Consider the following 20,350-nt stretch of genomic DNA (forward strand, 5'->3'; position numbering starts at 1 on the left):
ACTCCAATATTCTTGCCTGGAGACTCCCATGGACAGAGGAGCCTGCCGGACTACAGTCCACAGGGGTGCAAAGAGTTGGACACGACTGAAGCGACTTAGCATGCGTGCATACAACAGCAGGATACAAACTCTATTCAAGTTCCCAAAGACTATAAACCAGGAGACACTGGAATGTACAGGGATATAAAGTTGGATGCAAAAATTTCATGGTTTAAAGGTATTGAAATCATACAAAGTCTGTTCTATTATCATTGTGCAATTATGTTAGAAATTAATGTCAAAAGATATTTGAAAACAACTCACATATTTTCAAGTGCAAGGTGACATTTACCAAGAGAGATCTTTGACTCAGCCATTGAAAGTCTCAATGAAGTTAAAAGACTGAAAAAACACAGAGAGTGACCGCAGAGAAGAAAGCAGTTAAATGAGAAACATACACCAAAATGAGAAATCAATGTCAAAGATACTTTAAACACATGTATTTGGAAATTAAATGTGCACTGGTAAATGATGGGTGTATCTAAGATGCCACAACAAGGAAAATTAGAAAATATTTATAACAGAATAAAAATGAAAAAAGAATTTATCAGAACTTGTTGCATGCAGCTGATGCTACTCAGTGCAACTAAATACGATATGGAATCTTGAATAAGATATGAAAACAAATTATGGACATTGGCATGACATTTTGTGAAATTTGGGCAAAATATGTACTTTCAGCCCGTTAGACTGAGCCGTCCTAGCATCTTTGGTCGGTATGAATGCACTCGGGTTTCTGTCCTTTTGCTATAAAATTGAGACAAATGACTAGATAGAATTGCAACACATTGGGGGGTTATGCTTGGAATGATTGGACTTGAAATAGGCTAGACCAGTGCACATGAGTGTGTATAGGCTGATACATGCTTAAGTAGGTATCAACAAATCTCTACAGTATATTTTCGAAAACAAAGATGATACATGTTTTTCTCACTACCTGATCCAGAATTTGGATTCTCCAGTTGGCTCTCCTGTGGACTTGATGGTTTATTTCGACCAGATGACAACTAGTGATCTGTATCATTTATTTTGCCCATTTTATAAGATTGTCGCTTGCATTATCCATTGTACAATCAGTCCTCTATGTATATGAGATGTCATCTCTATATGGATATAGAGATTCTAGGGTTGTTCAGGGCTTCCCTGATAACTCAGTTGGTAAAAAGTCCTCCTGCAACGCAGGAGACCCTGTTCTTAACCTCAGCCGCCTACCAGGGGCCAACGCCTGGCCCCCCGCCCGCCCGCCCGCCTCAGGCCCCGCCCCGCGCCTCAGGCCCCGCCCCGCGCCTCAGGCCCCGCCCCGCGCCTCAGGCCCCGCCCCGCGCCTCAGGCCCACGTCCCTGGACTCCGGACTCCCGCTTTCCAGTCACTCCCCGAGACCTAAAGCCGCCCGGATCCTGGCTCAGTCCCCAGGTGAAGCCCACCCAGACTCTGGCCGTTGGAAACCCCAGACCGGCCTGATCCGGATGCTCGTTCACCGGCGGTACTCCGGCCCGGCATCGCACGAGCCAGCCTCCCGGGGTCCTTCAGGCCTTCGGCCGGGCAGCCCTCCTGGAGCGGTTGCGTAGCAGCTGCGGGGACGCGGGCAGAGCTGGACGCCGAGTGAGGGCCGGTGGGCCGTGGGCTGACTGTCAGGGTCCGACACTGGAGGGAATCCGGGACGGGCGGGTTCCGAGGGCGGCTGGGGGCCCTGAGGGCGGCTGGCCACGGGCGGACAGACCTGCGGCGCCGCTAGTCTCGTCCTCGCTCGGGAGCAGCCGAGATGAAACCGCGCGAGTGGCGGCCTCGCCTGTGGGAAGCGCCCCTTCAAGGCCGTCCTCGGGCCCTCAGCTGGACGGAGGGCCCGGTGGGGGGAAAGAACGGGGCAGTGGTTCTGGCAACGGTGGGAGGCGGGAGCCGAAGGGAGCCCATTCTGGCCAAGAGGTTGAGGTGCTCGAAAACTGCTTGAGTGAAAGAGAGCTTATCCAGTGGGTCGCGAGAATATCGACAAGCATGGAAGGTCTTCGACAAAAGATTTGGCTGCGTTTGGCTCCAGCTGCAGGGTGGAGGTGGAAGGGGCAGCCCCTTATTATGCTTATTAAGCATCTGCCACTTCCCAGTCCCTGCTCTTGAGGTTGAGGGTGCCTCGGTGAACAAGGCTGACTCCCTACCTGAGGGGTCCTGTTGGTATTTTCCACCCTTGTGTGCACCTCGGTCATAGCTCTTGCCACAGTAGAGTTTGACTTCGTGTCTTGTGCAAGATCTGCCCGTATTTAAGGCTGAGTGTGGACGCTGCTGCTGCCTTGTTGCATCCGTTGAGTTCAGAGTGTGGACTGTGGCACATTCTCAGTAATGTTTGTAAAGTTACTAATATATTTGGGCGTGATGACCTGGGGATAGTGGAATAGAGCTAGAGATTATGTCACACATCGGTGCTGGCATTGGTTGTCTGGTGATGTACAGGCAGGAATGTGGAGAGTGAGCTTGGGGTGGGTGGGGCTTAGGGTTCACAGGTCATTTTTGCCTGTGTGCAGTAGTTTGCTAGTCAAAACCTGGTAGGCAACTGCATCCTTGAGTCTGGCGCTGAGGGGCACGCGGTCTCTGTGGAGATGCAGATTTGGCATCATCAGCATTTAGGAGATCCTTGAAACTAATAGAGGTTGAAACAACCCTAGAGAAGAGGGCCTGGGAATGCCAGGTTTGGGAAAGGGAAAAACAGCTACCGATTTCAGGAGGATGGAGAGTGGGGTGGAGGTGAGAAGCATGAGGTAGAGGGCCCGGAAGAGACGCCCCTGGCTGTGTGGTCTGTCATTTGCGATGATCAGTCAGGCCCACACAATGTCTCAGACTGATGACGTGATGTGAGCATTGATTTTTGCTCCTGCTTTACAAGTGAGCAAATGCTTGTACATAAAACTTATAAAACTTGCACATGGTTCTAGAACAGTCTCTCCAGGTGGGAGCGGGAGCTGCGATCCTGAGCACAGCTGTAGTACAGAGATGAAGCGGGAGATCTTGTTGGGGACAAGATCACAGCGCCATGGTTCAGCAAGTGCTAGCCAGGTTGGTAGTGAATAGAATAGAATAGTGTTTCCTGGGGCTCCTCTCTCATCAGGTCATTGTCTCCCCTGTCCAGGAAGAGGAAGGGGATTTGGTTGAGGGGACTTCTCATCTCTTTACCAACAGCCTCTTCTTGATCTTTCCAGTGACAAGATCCCCCTCCCCTGAGCTGATGCCCTTTCTACAGCCAGGAGCCGATGGCTAGGGACAAAGCCAAACCCTGTGAGCTGGACCAGGAGAAATATGATGCTGATGACAATGTGAAAATCATCTGCCTCGGAGACAGCGCTGTGGGCAAGTCCAAGTATGTTGGAGGATTCGGGGAGCAAAGCCAGGCCCAGAACAGATCTGGGTTCTTAGAGGCAGAACCTGTGCCCCGGTGCCTCCAGAGGCACAGAGGAGCATGGCTTCTGTGAGTGTGGTGAGGGAGCCCAGGCATGGGGGAACAAGGGAGCCTCCCATCAGCGGCTGTGTGTGTCTGGGGAGGAGGGCTGGAGAGGGCTGAGTCAGAACTGAGAGAGGTGAGCTTTACCCGTGAGTCCTGGCAGAGACTGCTTTAGCAGTTCAGGTGAGAGCTGGGGTTTTCCTGTATGTGGTGTGGGGGCTGAGAGATTTCAAGGTGCAGACAGTGGGAACGGGGAGAGCAAAGTGTGAAAAGTGTGACTAGCATAACCAGCAGCAGGCTGAAGAAAGGTGGTGAGGAAAGTTTCTTGAAAGAACTCACGGAGAAGAGTGGATGGAGATGGTGACTGACTGTAATCAGCATGAAGATGGGCTCGCTCGTAGCTCCAGTGCGTCTGTGCAGTGGGGCTCGCCCGAGACTCTGAGCGCGGCTCTGCAGTGCAGCAGCCTGTCTCCCCAGGGGGTGAGCCCTTTGGTCGGTGTCTGGGGCTGTGGGGCACACATCCATTTCTGCCCCTGACCAGATACCTTGTTTAGTCTTACATCCCAGGAGCCCCAGCTCCACCTTGTCTTCCACTTTCATCTGTTATTAACATATCCTTGGAATCAGGGAGCTGTGAATAATTCCCTAGGGGCTTTGCTGGTTGGCACACTGGTAATTCAACTTTTCTCAACCTCAACTCTGTTTATTTGAAAGATGCCTTGGGAAGAGCAAAACAGGAACTTGTAGCAGGAGTCCTCAACTTAAGCCTTCATCTCAGCGCCCAGACTTCAGGTGGGAGCAGGGCTGTCACTGTAAAGTGCCTAGGATGGGACTCACACTAACGATTTTCTAATCACAGGGCTCTGGCTGGAACTCTCAGTGCTCTGTTGAGTAGACGTGGCAAAAGCAGGCATCCTCTTATTTCTCACTTTGAGGTGAAGCTTTTAGTGTTTCACAACTGAGTGTGGTGCTGACTCTGGGGTTTTCATCAGTTCAGTTCAGTTCAATCACTCAGTCATGTCCGACTTTTTGCGACTCCACGGACTGCAGCACGCCAGGCTTCCTTGTCCATCACCAACTCCTGGAGCTTGCTCAAACTCATGGCCATTGAGTCGGTGGTGCCATCCAACCATCTCATCCTCTGTCGTTCCCTTCTCCTCCTGCCTTCAATCTTTCTCAGCATCAGGGTCTTTTCCATTGAGTCACTTCTTTACATCAGGTGGCCAAAGTATTGGAGTTTCAGCTTCAGCATTCGTCCTTCCAATGAATATTCAGGACTGATTTCCTTTAGGATGGACTGGTTTGATCTCCTTGCAGTCGAAGGGACTCCCAAGAGTCTTCTCCAACACACAGTTCAAAAGCACCAATTCTTTGGCTTTCAGCCTTCTTTATGTTCCAACTAGCTTTGACCAGATGGACCTTTGTCAGCAAAGTAATGTTTTTCTCGTTTTTAACATGTTGTCTAGATTGGTCATAGCTTTTCTTCCAAGGAGCAAGCATCTTTTAATTTCATGGCTGCAGTCACCATCTGCAGTGATTTGGGAGCCCAAGAAAATAAAGTCACACTGTTTCCATTGTTTCCCCATCTATTTGCCATGAAGTGATAGGACCAGATGCCATGATCTTAGTTTTCTGAATGTTGAGCTTTAAGCCAACATTTTCACTTTCCTCTTTCATTTTCATCAAGAGGCTCTTTAGTTCCTCTTCACTTTCTGCCATAAGGGTGTGTTATCTGCAGATCTGGGATTATTGATATTTCTTCAAGCAGTCTTGATTCCAGCTTGTGCTTCATCCAGCTCAGCATTTCGCATGACGTACTCTGCATAGAAGTTAGATAATCAGGGTGACAATATACAACCTTGACGTACTCCTTTCCCAGTTTGGAACCAGTCTGTTGTTCCATGTCTGGTTCTAACTGTTGCTACTTGACCTGCATACAGGTTTCTCAGGAGACAGGTCAGGTGGTCTGGTATTCCCATCTCGTTCAGAATTTTCCACAGTTTGTTGTGATCCACACAGTCAGAGGCTTTGGCATAGTCAGTAAAGCAGAAATAGATGTTTTTCTGGAACTCTCTTGCTTTTTCAGTGATCCAATGGACATTGGCAATTTGATCTCTGGTTCCTCTGCCTTTTCTAAATCCAGCTTGAACATCTGTAAGTTCACGGTTCATGTACTGCTGAAGCCTGGCTTGGAGAATTTTGAGCATTACTTTGCTAGTGTGTGAGATGAGTGCAGTTGTGCGGTTGTGTGAACATTTTGGCATTGCCTTTCTTTGGGATTGGAATGAAAACGGACCTTTTCCAGTCCTGTGGCCACTGCTGAGTTTTCCAAATTTGCTGGCATATTGAGTGCAGCACTTTCACAGCATCATCTTTTAGGATGCGAAACAGCTCAACTGGATTCCATCACCTCCACTAGCTTTGTTCGTAGTGATGCTTCCTAAGGCCCACTTGACTTCACATTCCAGGACGTCTGGCTCTAGGTGAGTGGTCATGCCATCGTGGTTATCTGGGTCATGAAGATCTTTTTTGTGTAGTTCTTCTGTGTATTCTTGCCACCTCTTCTTAATATCTTCTGTTAGGTCCGTACCAATTCTGTACTTTATTGAACCCATCTTTGCATGAAATGTTCCTGTGGTATCTCTGATTTTCTTGAAGAGATCGCTAGTCTTTCCCTTGGTTTCCTCTATTTCTTTGTATCGATCACTGAGGAAGGCTTTCTTGTCTCTCCTTGCTGTTCTTTAGAACTCTCTATTCAAATGGGCATATCCTTTTCTCCTTTGACTGTAGTTTCTCTTCTTTTCTCAGCTATTTGAAAGGCTTCATCAGACAACCGTTTGCCTTTTTGCATTTCTTTTTCGTGGGGGGTGGTCTTGATCAGTGCCTTCTGTACGATGTCATGGACCTCCGGCCATAGTTCTTCAGGCCTCTGTCTATCAGCTCTAATCCCTTGAATCTATTTGTCACTTCCACTGTATAATTGTAAGGGATTTGATTTAGGTCAGACCTGAATGGTCTAGTGGTTTTCCCTACTTTCTTCAATTGAAGTCTGAATTTGACAGTAAGGAGTTCATGATCTGAGCCACAGTCAGCTACTGTATAGAGCTTCTCCATTTTTGGCTGCAAAGAATATAATCAATCTGATTTTGATATTGACCATCTGGTGATGTCCATGTGTAGAGTCATCTATTGTGTTTTTGGAAGAGGGCGTTTGCTATGACCAGTGTGTTTTCTTGGCAAAACTCTGTTAGCCTTTGCCCTGCTTCATTTTGTACTCCAAGGTTGAACTTGCCTGTTACTTCAGGTATCTCTTGACTTCCTACTTTGGCATTCCAGTCCCCTATGATGAAAAGGACTTCTTTTTTTGGTGTTAGTTCTAGAAGGACTTATAGGCCTTCACAGAGCCATTCAGCCTCAGCTTTTTTGGCATTACTGGTTGCGGCATAGATGTGGATTACTGTGATAGTGGTTTGCCTTGGAAGCGAACAGAGATCTTTTTGTTGGTTTTGAGATTGCACCCGAGTACTGCATTTTGGACTCTTTTGTTGACTAAGATGGCTACGCCATTTCTTCTAAGGGATTTTGCCCACAGTAGTAGATATAATGGTCATCTGAATTAAATTCGCCCATTCCAGTCCATTTTAATCCACTGATTCCTAAAATGTCGATGTTCACTCTTGCCATCTCCTGTTTGGCCACTTCCAGTTTACCTTGATTCATGGACCTGACATTCCATGTTTCTATGCAATATTGTTCTTTGCAGCATTGGGGTTTTCTTGTGTGGCCTTTTATCCTAGAGGTGATTGCCTTCTCTTCCTAGTTTATAGAGTGTTTCGTCATGAGATGGTGTTTGGTTTTTGTCAGTTGCTTTGTTTGCATTTATTGAGATGAATATGTGGAATTTTCCCTTCATCCTGTTTATATATGTTTGATTAATTTTCTTACGTTGTAGCACCTTTATATTCTGAGAGTAGATCTCCTTTGGTGATGACGTATAATCCCTTTAATATGATTTGCTGATGACGTATAATCCCTTTAATATGATTTGGTCTGCTAGTGGCTTTTTTTGCGCTGTTCTGGGCCTTGGTTGCTGTGCGTGGGCTTTCTCTGGTGCAGCGAGCAGGGGCTGCTCTCTGGCTGAGCTGTGCGGGCTTCTGCTCGCGGTGGCTCCTCTTGTCGCGCAGCGTGGGGTCTAGAGTGCAGGCCCACCGTGGCGCATGGCTTAGTTGTTCCACAGCACGTAGAATCTTCCCGGACCAGGGATCAAGCCTGTGTTCTCTGCGTGGCAGGTGGATTCTGAACCTTTGGACCACCAGGGAAGTCTGCTGGTGGATTTTGGGGGGATTTTTACAACTAAAGTCACGAGGAATATTGGCCTGTAGTTTTCTTTTCTAATAGTGTCATCTAGTCTTGGAATCAGGGTACCGCTGGCCTCATAGAAAGAATTAAAAAGTGTTCCCTCCTCAGTTTTGGGGAAAAGTTTGAGAAGAACTGGTGTTTGTTCATGAAACGATGGGTAGAATTCACTAGGGAAGTAATTCAGTCCTGGACCTTCAGTTACGGGGAGTGTTTGAGTGCTGATGTAATCTGCTTACTTGGTGTAGGTCTGCTCAGATTTTCTATTTCATTTTGAACCTGGAAGTTCATGTGGCTCTCGGAATTTGTGCACTTCCTCCAGGTTATCCAGCTTATCGGATGCAGTAGCTCGTGGTGTTCACTTGTAATCTTTTTGTTTCTGTGAGACTGATGTTACTCTCCCAGCTTTCAGTTCTGATTTTGATCATTTGTGTCCTCTCTCTTTTCTTAGTCTGCCTAAAGGTTTGTTGATGTTGATCTCTTCAGAGAGCTAATTTCCAGTTACCCTGACACTCTCTGTTGTCTGGCTAGTCAGTATTCTGCGACTCTCCGCTCTGATCTGTGTTACTTCTTTCCTTCTGCTAGCTCTGAGCTTAGTTTGGTCTTTCATATCTACGACCTTGAAATGTACAGTCATGTTGCTGATTTAATTTGCGCTCTTTTGTGAATTGTCTGGTTTCCCTTCTGTATTTCTAGTTGTGTTCCATTTTATTTGTAAAGATAGCTTGTGTAATCTCAGTCTTTTCATTGACATTTTTGTAGCCTAAGCTGAGTTCACTTGAGGAGAATGTGTGTTCCACTGCTGTTAGATCGAGCATGCTGTGTGTGCAGGTCTGCTTGGCTTACAGTGCAGTTCAAGGCCTCTGCGTCACTGCCCGTTCGTCGCTGGCAGTGGGGTGTTGGAACCTTAATGTTCTGTTGGGCAGCCGTTTATGTCTCCCTTAGTTGTGTCAGTGTTGACTTCATCTATTTTGGAACAGTGCTGTTGCTCTTTACCTATATGTTTATAACTTTTCTGTTTTCTTGGCAGATTGAATTTTTCGTCGCTATGTAATGTCCTTCATCCTTGTAACAAAAGTGCGCTTTGGCTGGCTGGAGTATAGCCGCCCTAGTTCTCTCTTGAGTGCTCTTTGCAGGGAATATCTTTTATCGTCCTTTTTTTTTCAGCCTCTGTTTGACCTTGTATCTAAAGCAAGTGTCTTCCAGTTAGCACATACTTGGTACATGTTTTCAAAATATTCTCTGCCAGTCTCTCACTTTTAATTGGAGAGTTTTATCTATTCCCATTTACAACAACAGTAGTTAAAGTTATTACTGATGAAGAAGAATTTACTTCTGCCATTTAACTATTTGTTTTACATGTCTTCTGTTTTATCTCTCAATTACTCCATGACACTTTTTTTTAAGTTGATTTTTGGTAGGATACTGTTTTAAGTCTCTTTCATGTATAATTTTTAAAATTTTTTGTTAACAGTTACCTTGAAGATTATAATTAAAATTTATAAGTGTATTTGAATATCAATTTAATTATAATAGTTTACAAACACTTTGTCCCTTCCCTTTATATTGTTTTGTCACATATGACATCTTTATACATTAATTGTTCATTAACATAGGTTTATAACTATAATTTTGTGTATTTGTCTTCTAAATCATATAGGAGAAAAAAAGAGTTATAAACCGAAAGTATGAGAGTCCTGTTTTTATATTTGCTATGTAGCTACCTTTACTGAAGATCTTTATTTCTTTATAGGGCTTCAAATTACTGTTTAGTCCTTTCATTTCAACCTGGAGGACTCATTGTACCGTTTCTTCTAGGACAGATTTACTGCTTATGAGCCACGTCAGCTTATATTTATCTGGGAGTTGTCCCGATTTTGCTTTCATTCTGGAAGGATAGTTTGCTGTGCATAGAATTCTTTGTTGACAGTTTTTTTCCCCCCTCAGGACTTCAGTTATGTTTCCACTGCCTTCTGGTCTCAGTGGCATCTGATGAGAAATTTATTTTATTGACGATCTTGTCTTTCAGTTCCTACAGTTTGCGTGAAATGTGGAGAGCGTGAGTTTATCCTGCCTGGAGTGTGTTCCGCTCCCTAGGTGTGCATATCCATGTCTTGCATCAGGTTCAGGAAGGTTTAGCCGTTATTACTTCAGATACCTTCTCTGCCCCCTCCTGTCCTCTGTCTGTGACCCCTGTCAGGACCCCTTCCTGTCCTCTGTCTGTGAGCCTGTCAGGACCCCCTCCTGTCCTCTGTCTGTGAGCCTGTCAGGACCCCTCCTTTCCTCTGTCTGTGACGCCTGTCAGGACCCCCTCTTGTCCTCTGTGGTGCCTGTCAGCCCCCCTCCTGTCCTCTGTGTGTGACGCCTGTCAGGACCCCTCCTGTCCTCTGTGTGTGACGCCTGTCAGGACCCCTTCCTGTCCTCTGTCTGTGACGCCTGTCAGGACCCCCCTTGTCCTCTGTGACGCCTGTCAGGCCCCTCCTGTCCTCTGTCGTGTGACGCCTGTCAGGACCCCCATCTCTGGTCCCTCCTGTCTGTGTGTGACGCCTGTCAGGACCCCCCCTCCCTGTCCTCCTGTCTGTGGTGCCTGTCAGGGCCCGTCCTGTCCTCTGTCTGTGAGCCTGTCAGGACCCCTCCTGTCCTCTGTCTGTGAGCCTGTCAGGACCCCTCCTGTCCTCTGTCTGTGAGCCTGTCAGGACCCCTCCTGTCCTCTGACTGTGACGCCTGTCAGGACCCCTCCTGTCCTCTGTGTGTGACGCCTGTCAGGACCTCCTCCTGTCTTCTGTCTGTGACGCCTGTCAGGACCCCATTGGTCCTCTGTGTGTGATGCCTGTCAGGACCCCCTCCTGTCTTCTGTCTGTGATGCCTGTCAGGACCCCCTCCTGTCCTCTGTGGTGCCTGTCAGGGCCCCTCCTGTCCTCTGTCTGTGACGCCTGTCAGGACCCCCTCCTGTCCTCTGTGGTGCCTGTCAGGGCCCCTCCTGTCCTCTGTCTGTGACGCCTGTCAGGACCCCCTCCTGTCCTCTGTGGTGCCTGTCAGGACCCCCTCCTGTCCTCTGTCTGTGGTGCCTGTCAGGGCCCCTCCTGTCCTCTGTCTGTGGTGCCTGTCAGGACCCCCTCCTGTCCTCTGTGACGCCTGTTGGGCCCCCTCCTGTCCTCTGTCTGTGACGCCTGTCAGGGCCCCTCCTGTCCTCTGTCTGTGACGCCTGTCAGGCCCCCTCCTGTCCTCTGTCTGTGACGCCTGTCAGGGAGACTCATGATGCCTCGCGATCCTTAGGCACTGGTCATCTTCACTTGCTTTCTTTCTGCTTCTCACACGTGATGATTTTCGTTGCCTTTCCTTCAAGTTTGCTGACGATGAACTGTTTTTTGCCTTCTCAAGTGGTCCTGGAACCCTCTAGTGAGTTTTTCACCTAAATTATTGTACCCTTCAGTTCCAGGATATCGGTTTCTGTTCGTATTTCCTGTCTCGTTATTGATACTCTCATTCTGTTCATGTGTTGCTTTCCAGTTTCCTTCAGCTCTTTGTCCATGGCTTCCTTTAGCTTTTCGAGCATATTTAAGATGGTCGATCTAACAGCTTTGGCTAGTCGAGTGTCTGGACTCTTCAGGTGTCGTTCCTGTCAAGTCTTCTTTACCACGGGCATAGGCCGTGCCTATCTGATAGTACGCTCTGTGGTCTTCCGGTTTAGAATTAGGCATTCCGCGTATTTTACCGTGGTGACTGTGTGTGTGTTCGTCACTCAGTCGTGTCCGACTCTTTGCAACCCCATGGACTGTAGCCCTCCAGGCTCTTCTGTCTGTGGGGTTCTCCAGGCAAGAATACTGGAGTGGGTTGCCATTCCCTTCTCTAGTGGCGACTTTGGAACTCAGATATTCCCATTCCTTGGGTATGGCTGGTTTCTGCTTGTTTAGGGCTCGAGTGTCTACTTGTAACTTTTCCATACTTTTTACAAAGTGTTTATTCCTTCTTGTGTGTGATCATTGATATTTCTATTCCATTATCTGTGCTCAGACAGTGACCTGATAAAAATTTCCTTAAATATTTGGCTCCTAAATGGGAAAGAAAAAACGGGATAGTCCTATCCTGTTAAATTTCCAGCACTTGCAGGGGAAGCCTCTGAAGCCTGAGAGAGCTCAGGTCTGGCTCCTTGGGCATCTGCCAGCTGATGACAGCACGCGCGGCAGGCTTTCTGAGGACAGAGTCCCCACTGCGCGCCGGCGCGGGCCCGCGGTGTGCGCAGCTGCTGCTGGTCTGTGCGCGCCGTTCTTCTGCACGAGGCCAGCCCTCGCCTCGCATCTAGCGGGCTCCTGGCGGTTGAGTCCAGTCGGGTTCCAGAGCTCTGAGATGGTTGGTTCCGGCCGTTGTTTCCAGTTTCCAGTTGAGGGAGTGACCCCTTGAACTTCCTGCCGCCCCACTTTGTGTAGTGTCCTCAAGGTTCACGTCTCCGTGCACAGGCGTTCAGCTGTCCCCGCAGCATCTACTGCTGAGGCGTCCTCTGTGTGTGCGTGTGCTCAGGCGGCCAGTCACGCCCGCCTCTGCAGCTCCAGGGACTGTAGCTCACCAGGCTCCTCTGTCCATGGAGTTACCCAGACGGGAATGCTGGAGTGCGCTGCCATTTCCTTCTCCAAAAACAATCCTTTGCCCCACCGAATTGCAGTAATGCTTTTGTTCTAAATCCATTGACCATAGACATGGCCATACATATTTTAACAGTGTGTTTATTGTCTGTCTGTCTTCCCTACTAGAATGTAAGTTTCACAGAGACAGGAATTTTCATCTGTTTTGTTCAGCGTTGTATCCTGGTGCTATCCTAGCATCCAGCGTATGGCAGGCACTCAGGAATTTTTTTTTTTTTTTACTTTTTTGTACTAAACTGTATCTGTCTGTTCTGTTGAAGAGGAGTTATGAAAAACTATCATTTTTATGATATTAGATGCAGTACTGCAGTGAATATTTTACGCCTATCATCTTGGGCATAAATTCTATTATAGCTGGGGTGAAACTGCCCAGTTTTAGCATTAGCTCAAATTTTGAGTTATCCCATTTTCTCTCCAAAGTAGTGTGGTAGATTCTCACTCCTATAGCACAGGATAGGAATTTCTGCTGCTTCATGAAATCCCCAACTTTGTGGCTGTCATGTGACTTTTTCAGTTTTGTTACTCTTAACGGATGAGTGTGCTACTTCACTGTCTTTAATTCGCATAAAATCATTAGAAGATCGGGCACCTTTTCATGTGTCTGTCAGCTGCTCATCTGAATTGCCTGTTCATAGTCTTAGGGCCAGGTGTAAGTGTGTCCTCTTATGTATCAGAGCTGGTCATGATTCCTGTGTACTGATTCTCTATCAGTGATTGGCACTGCACGTGTCTCTCCCAGTCTGTGAGGGGATTTGTTTCTTTGTTTTTTCTTTACCTTTTCATTCTGAAAGAACAGATTCACAGGACGTTGCAAAGAGAACCCAGAGAGGGCCTGTGTGTCCCTCACCCGCCGTCCCCAGAGAGGGCCTGTGTGTCCCTCACCCGCCGTCCCCAGAGAGGGCCTGTGTGTCCCTCACCCGCCGTCCCCAGAGAGGGCCTGTGTGTCCCTCACCCGCCGTCCCCAGACAGGGCCTGTGTGTCCCTCACCCGCTGTCCCCGGACAGGGCCTGTGTGTCCCTCACCTGCCGTCCCCGGACAGGGCCTGTGTGTCCCTTACCCGCCGTCCCCGGACAGGGCCTGTGTGTCCCTCACCTGCTGTCCCGAGAGAGGGCCTGTGTGTCCCTCACCCGCCGTCCCCGAGAGAGGGCCTGTGTGTCCCTCACCCGCCGTCCCCATTGATTAGCTCTTACATAACCAGAGTACAAGGCCAAGTGCAGGAAATCAGCTCTCGCCCGATGCCTGTGTATAATTCTGTGTCATGTCATCACGTGTAGATCTGTGTAGCATCACTGGAGTCGAGATACCCAGCTATCCCAGCACGGTGGAGGCCGCGGTCCTGCTGTGCGATTGCACCGCGCCCACCCCACTTCACCCTCTACCAGCCCCGCCCTGCCTCCGCTGACATACGCCATCTCTGTAGTGACGCCATCTTGGCCACATTGTAGAAAAGGAGTTATATGACGTGGCCTTTTTCGCTCGGCGTAATACCCTTCTGATTCGTTTAAATTGTTGGGTAGATCAGTAATTTGCTCCTTTTTATTGCTAAGTGGTAGTCCCTGTTGTAGATGTACCACAGTTTGTTTATTGCCTAAAAGGAGTAAACTGGGGTCCCTGCTCACAGGAAAAGCACCTGTGGGTGCTGGTCAGTGTTACGGCCAAAGGGTGTCAAGAACTGAGCCCGAGTCAGGAAGAGGGTGGATGGGTGGTCCCTGGGCATTGTCCTTGACAGGGAGCTTGTAGCCGAGGAAGGAACTGGGGGGAGCCACAGCTGGCTTCCAAGCGTCCCGCCCCTGGTGGCGCGGCAGCGTGAGGAGGAGGCAGGAGCGTGGAGGGATGCGGCTGACCACCTTGCACGTTCTCCCTACAGACTCATGGAGAGGTTCCTCATGGATGGATTGTATCCTTCAAGTTTGAAATGCTCCTTGTGGCCCTTTCCGCTCCTGTGCCGACTCAGCCCCCCTGCGCCCCTGCCCCTGCTTTGTTCTAGGGGTCCAGGGAGGGGCAGGTGAGCAAGTGCAGACGGTTCCTTCAGGCTGGTCTCTCACCAGCTGACCTACATGGCGTGCTGCAGTCTCTTCTGAAGTTTACTCGCATCTGGGTTTGCTTTATATCAGGAAGGCGGTGGAATGGCTAACCGTGCCTCGTCCGATGCCTGGACTGACACCCCACCTCCTCAGTAGCTCTGGCAGTGGCTAAGTCACTTAACATCTCTGACCTCAGAGCTTGAGCTCTCTGCAATTTAAAAATTCTCTGGTGTGAGTCAACTTTCTGTAGAAGGATCTGCCAGCCCACCCTCCTTTCCTGAACTGTCGTTATTATGCAAGTTTGGAATGAGACAGCTGAGATGATTTGTAAAAATCGTCCCAAGCGAGTCCACCGAGAACTATGGGTAAGAAGAGCCCTGGGCCTCAGCCTCCCAGGGCAGAGTCTGAGTATATCTCACTTCGCCTTCTCCTCAGTTCTATGCACTCACCCACCTGTGTTGTCCCAACGCTGACGGTTAAACCACACAGCTTCTTGCAACTTGAGAAACTCGCATTCCCCATGCTTTTTGATAGGGCTTCATACACAGACAGCAGTTCATAAGCGGCTTGTCAGTTAGCTGTCTGGCCTGAGGAGGAGGCTGGTTTTCCTTGGAACTGTTACGTTGCTTCTTGTGGCTGGGTTTGCTCTCTGCCTGCAAGAGCCCCATCCAAAAGAGCTGGGGCATCCACAGTGGCATTTGCAACTACGGGTGCCGCTTCGGACAGCTGCTCTGTGAGAGCCCATTCCGTGCACTCCCTTGTTCTCAGGTGGCCAGGACACAACCCCAGCCTCCCCTGCCCCTCACTTTTCATGGGGATTGTGCCCGTGGTGTGTGAGGTTCAGGTTGGCCCTCTGTCTGCAACACTCATTCAGTCTAAAATCTGAATAACTTTCTAAAAAAGGAGAGGGAGCCTCCATTCCGTCACGCCAGCACCCACCCCCAGCACCTTTCTCATGTCTCTTTTTATTGTCTTCCTTAACCTAAACGCAGTCAGCCCCAGCAGCTGTCCACATACGCCCTGACCCTGTACAAGCACACGGCCACGGTGGACGGCAAGACCGTCCTTGTGGGTGAGCAGCGCAACGCTGAGCCGCAGCGGCTCCCAGGAGGGAGGGCCGGAGGCGGAGGCCCCAGGCCCAGAGGAGGGGCGCTCGGCGCGAGGGGAGGCGGAGAGCAGCCCACGGGCTCTATGCCGGTGCTCTTCAGTCAGGAAGATGACAGGTGTTGCCGAGTGTTGCCTTCCACAGAGGTCTGCCTTCCGGCAGGGCTACAGCCTCCCCCTTGGCCAGGCCACGCGTCTGCCTCTGGTGGGCGCTCCTGGGAACTGGGCCTAGTTTTGCCGGTGGAGGGCCCTGGTCTTACTGGGCGGGGGAGGGCGGGCGCCGAGCCCGCCCCTCGTGGGGTCTCCTGTCTGCGTCCTCCTTCCTCCTGGCCCGTCTCCCTCGGCCGCCCCGCCCGCATGCCGGGAGCGGAGCGCTTGCCTGCCCTCCCCGCCGCTGCAGAGGTGCTCCGCCGGCTCTGCGCGTCCCCGCCCCTCGGGCAGTCAGAGCTGTGTTCCTGTTGCAGACTTCTGGGACACGGCAGGCCAGGAGCGGTTCCAGAGCATGCACGCCTCCTACTACCACAAGGCCCACGCCTGCATCCTGGTATGCGGCCTGCTGGGAGGCGGGGCTCGGGCAGGCCTGGCCTGAGGGGAAGGGGGGAGGGAAGGGGGGAGGGCCGGAGCCCCCCTCCCCAGGGCTGGGTGCCGGGGGAAGGGTCAGGGCGGGCTTCGGACCGCAGAGGTTCTGGGTGAGAGCCTGCCTGGGCCAGCGTCTCGTCTGGGGTGAGGGCGAAGGGGGTGTGTGGAGCGACCCTTCCACCAGGAGGAGCAGGTTCAGGGCGTCATCAGGTTCCTGCCGGGCTACCGTCCGTGGGGTGGCAGAGGAGTCAGACATGATTTCCTGACCAAACAGCAACGGCCTGTGCAGGGACAGGACGGAAGGGGCAGGCGAGGGTGAGGCAGACGGGGGCAGGCCGGGCCGGCAGGCGTGGGCTCTGGCCCGAGACACGCGTCTCAGCCCCTGTGGCCCGCTCTGGCCCGCCAGCCTGGCTGTGTGCCTGTGTCCGCCGTGCCTCGCACAGCCCCTGCCTGCTGGAGGGGCCTTGGCCACGTGGGGCCTGATCGCCCCAGAGGGAGGTGGGGTTCTGCCCGCCACTCTGAAGCAGCGAAGGCTGTGCTGCTCAGCCTAACCAGCACCTCCTCAGCTCAAAACAAGGGAAGGAAGCTCAGGAAACTAGACCTGGGCAAAAGGTCTGACGGTGCTCAAGGCAGGAGTGAGGCGGATCCCAGGGTTTCACTACAAGCGTATTGTAGAAGGCGTCTTTTTTGGGAATTCAATAAAACATGATCTTTGTTGAAGTTGGGCCTGGGGGTACTACACAAGAGCCTCTCAGCAGGCCTGCTGCTGCCTCAGGCGGCCAGCTGCTGTCTGGAGCCCGCCGCCGAGCAGGGGGGCGCCCAGCCCCAGGCATGGCTGCTTCCTCGAAGGGCTATGTCAGCTGGAAGTAAGACTTGCCGCTCCAGCAGGGCACAGGGCTGTCCCTCTCAACCCATGGTTGTGCTGGGGCAGTTTGGACCTGCCAGTCTGTTCTGGGAGATGGCTTGGCGGCAGGCAGCTGACCTTTTGGGGAGTTCCTCTGAGGAGCTGGCAGGATCCTTGTAGCGGCCACTTGAAGCATCTTAGGATTTCTGGCCTCCTCGCCCTTAGAGCTAGTCAGTGTTCATGCTTCTTGCTGATATTTTAAAATAGGTAAACAGTATAAATTGTAAACAGTTCATAACATGATTAGCTGTAAGATAATAAAAGTTACTTTATAAAAGTTTAAAATATAAAATTAAAAGTTTATAATTAAAGGTAAAACAACTGAAAGGGTATTCTACAAACATTTAAGATTATCATAAAAGAGCTTTTAAAAAATGGATAGGCAGTAATTAGACTAAGAAAAAAACAACAAACTTTCGATGTTCACAGACTTATCAATGGTACAATAAGTAAAATGATACTCTTTGGTTGAAATAGGTAAATTAGGCGACAAGCTGAAGGTTCCGGAGGAATTCTCTGAGAAGTGTGGGTAACGCTTGTGGTTAGAGCGGCCACATTCAGAATGGTCTGTGGTCTGAGTTCCCAAGCCCGTGTTTGCCGGCTTGTGTGTGTGTCAGCTGGGGGGATGTGCAGAGACATCGATGCACCTGGGCTGACTTCCTTCCTCTGCTGATTCAGGTGTTTGATGTGCAGAGGAAAATCACGTACAGGAATCTCAGCACCTGGTATACAGAGCTGCGGGAGTTCAGGCCGGAGATTCCATGCATTGTGGTGGCCAATAAAATCGATGGTGAGGCCACCCCTACACCTGGGTGCCAGCAATTCATGGGGGAGTCCACCATCACACGTTTCGTCCTCCTTTCCGGGGCCCTCAAACCACCAGTAGACCTGTTCCTCCCAAAATAGATCCCTTGGCGGCCTGCCATCGCTCCCCTTCCAGTAATACCCACGTGAGCCAACCTGCCTCCTTGAGACAGATCCCAGTTGAATGAGCTCTTTATATGACGTGTCTGCTGACTGTCCCTGCTTGTCCCACTTCCTGGAATGGGGACCTCCAGTGACCTACCCTTCAAAACTCCTTTTCCCTTGGTAGACAGGCCAGTGTCCTACCTTCTCTCTACAGCAGACAGGAAGATGACCCAAAAAAGTTTCAATTTTGCCAAGAAGTTCTCCTTGCCCCTGTACTTTGTCTCGGCTGCTGACGGTACCAACGTTGTGAAGGTAATGGGAGGCTGCAGGGACAGTCTCCGGAGGTGGGAGGCCTGGCGTTTCCGGGGATGTGCTGGGGAGAAGGGCTGGCTTCAGGGCTGTAGGCGAGGATGGCATTGCTGGGGGCCCTGGAAGCGACAGGAAGGGGTCGTCGTGAGTGTCGACAGAAGGGGAGGTTGGTGAAGAAAAGGCGTATTGACCAGCATGGGGTCAGGGGACGGGGAAAAGGTGCTGACTTCAGGGTGGAGTATTGTGTGGACGCCTGATGACGCTGGGCCAGTGGGCACAGGGCGGGCAGAGCCCCGGCCAGTGGCGCCCACGGCCCCATTTCCCCTCCCACCACCCCAGCTCTTCAGTGATGCGATTCGACTAGCCGTGTCTTACAAACAGAACTCCCAGGACTTCATGGACGAGGTTTTGCAGGAGCTGGAGGTAGGTCCGGCACAGATGTCAGGTGGCATCGAGAGAACAGCTTCTCCCGGTAGGGGTGCAGAGCTAGCCCCGCAGACCCGGCTTGGCAAGCAGCACATTCTCGTGGGCATGGCCCCGGAGGTGTCAGAGCCTCATCTGGGCACACGCAAGGCCAGACCTCACCTGCTGCTTGTTCACAGAACATCGACTTGAAGCGGGAGGAGGAGGAGGAGGAGGAGGAGGAGGAGGAGGAGATGCCGGACAAAGAGCAGCCGGGCCGCCACCAGAGCCCGACTCCCTCGTGACCACAGGGGCCCTCTCCACGGCCCACCTCCCCCGGCAGCGCTTCAGCTCTCAGGGGAGGCACTCTCCCAGGCTGTCCCTGCCGCACCGCCTACAAACCCAGCTGTCCGATTTGCAGCCTCCGCCCTGACTTCTGTGGCCCGGGAAAGCTGACCCTTCAGTACTTGCCACTAACAGGCATAAGGCCCATAGCAGACCCTGAAGCCCAAGGAGGGACGGACCCTCCAGGGCATGGGACAGTAAAGAGAATCGGAATATTCTGTGTGTCTCATCAAGGATATTTAGGGGTCTTCCCCCGCCCCCTCCCCAAGAGCTGATGTCAGGGCCTATTCATTGCATTTCCACCAAGAGGATGATTTCTAATTCCTGGCTTTTCTCCTCTTTAGGCTCCCAACTAAGCCAGTCATCTTAAGAATGATTTTGAGCAGAGAGCTGTTCTGTAAGTTTTTCTAGAGCTCTCCTGGGTGCGGCCAGCACTTCGATGAACAGCGAGGCCGAGGTCACAGGTCCAAGTTTGCTGTTAGCATCAAGTGACAGCAGGTGGCTGGCTTGGCCGCAGACTGGCCCGCAGGCATCGCTGCTGTGAGCACCAGGGGCCAGTGCAGCCACACGCAGGGTGTGCGGGGCAGGCGAGGGGCTTTAGGGAGCTTCTTTTAAACCCATGTTTCAACATAGGCTTGTCACCATTTTTCTGAGGACTGATGTGGAGCCTCCTTGGGTGGCGAGGGCTGCTGAGAACCGTCCTGCCGCCTTTTCCATTTATCTCAGGACTTGTCGCTTACTAGAATGCTTTTATAATCATCTTGTACATCATTTCCGTTAAAAAAATTTTTTTACAATAAAGAGTGAATTACATAAACACTGAGTCGATCGCCTGCTTTGTGGGGGTGGATTTTTTTTAAGCAAAAAGTCACAGAAGAATGGGTGGACCAACAGCCGCGTTAACGGAGAGACAGCCACGACTGTCGAGCAGGGGCTCTTACCATCACAGATCATTTCAGTGGAATTTAGGGTTTAAAAGAATGGGTGTTTGTTTGGGAATCAAGAACAAACATTTTTACCCTTTAAGTTATTGATGCTTACCGTTTCAACTTAAGAAATGTAAACTGAATTCAGCGTTACCCTGCTGAGATGGGCTTTTAAAAACAAGAACAACAACAAAAAACCTTTATTATAAATGAATAATGTGTTTAGAAAAGAACTGCTTCTTTGAGATATGATTTGAATACCATTAAATTCACCATGAGTATTGGGCCCACGTAACCATTTTGCATCAGTCCTCACAGAAGCGAAGCCTGAGAAGATGGCAAACCTTGGTTGGGTGAATTCTTGGGGCCGCTCTCTGTCTCTGCCGGGG

General features: G+C 50.6%; 1 protein-coding gene across 6 annotated transcripts; it reads left to right on the forward strand.

Annotated features, from left to right (window-relative positions):
- On the forward strand, positions 1,365 to 19,852 carry RABL2B (RAB, member of RAS oncogene family-like 2B). 6 transcript variants are annotated; one of them, XM_018049005.1, is made up of 10 exons: positions 1,365 to 1,675; positions 2,961 to 3,081; positions 3,266 to 3,382; positions 14,327 to 14,356; positions 15,476 to 15,555; positions 16,052 to 16,131; positions 17,749 to 17,860; positions 18,194 to 18,291; positions 18,628 to 18,711; positions 18,891 to 19,852. In XM_018049005.1, the coding sequence occupies exons 2-10, from the start codon at positions 3,059 to 3,061 to the stop codon at positions 18,993 to 18,995; spliced, it is 729 nt and encodes a 242-aa protein (XP_017904494.1). In that variant the 5' UTR covers positions 1,365 to 1,675; positions 2,961 to 3,058; the 3' UTR covers positions 18,996 to 19,852. The 6 variants fall into 6 exon arrangements, with proteins under 6 accessions (XP_017904494.1, XP_017904495.1, XP_017904496.1 ...); XM_018049006.1 differs by having other exon boundaries at positions 18,197 to 18,291; XM_018049007.1 differs by lacking the exon at positions 2,961 to 3,081 and having other exon boundaries at positions 3,225 to 3,382.

Source organism: Capra hircus, chromosome 5, assembly GCF_001704415.2.
Source record: "Capra hircus breed San Clemente chromosome 5, ASM170441v1, whole genome shotgun sequence".
Classification (NCBI taxonomy): domain Eukaryota; kingdom Metazoa; phylum Chordata; class Mammalia; order Artiodactyla; family Bovidae; genus Capra; species Capra hircus.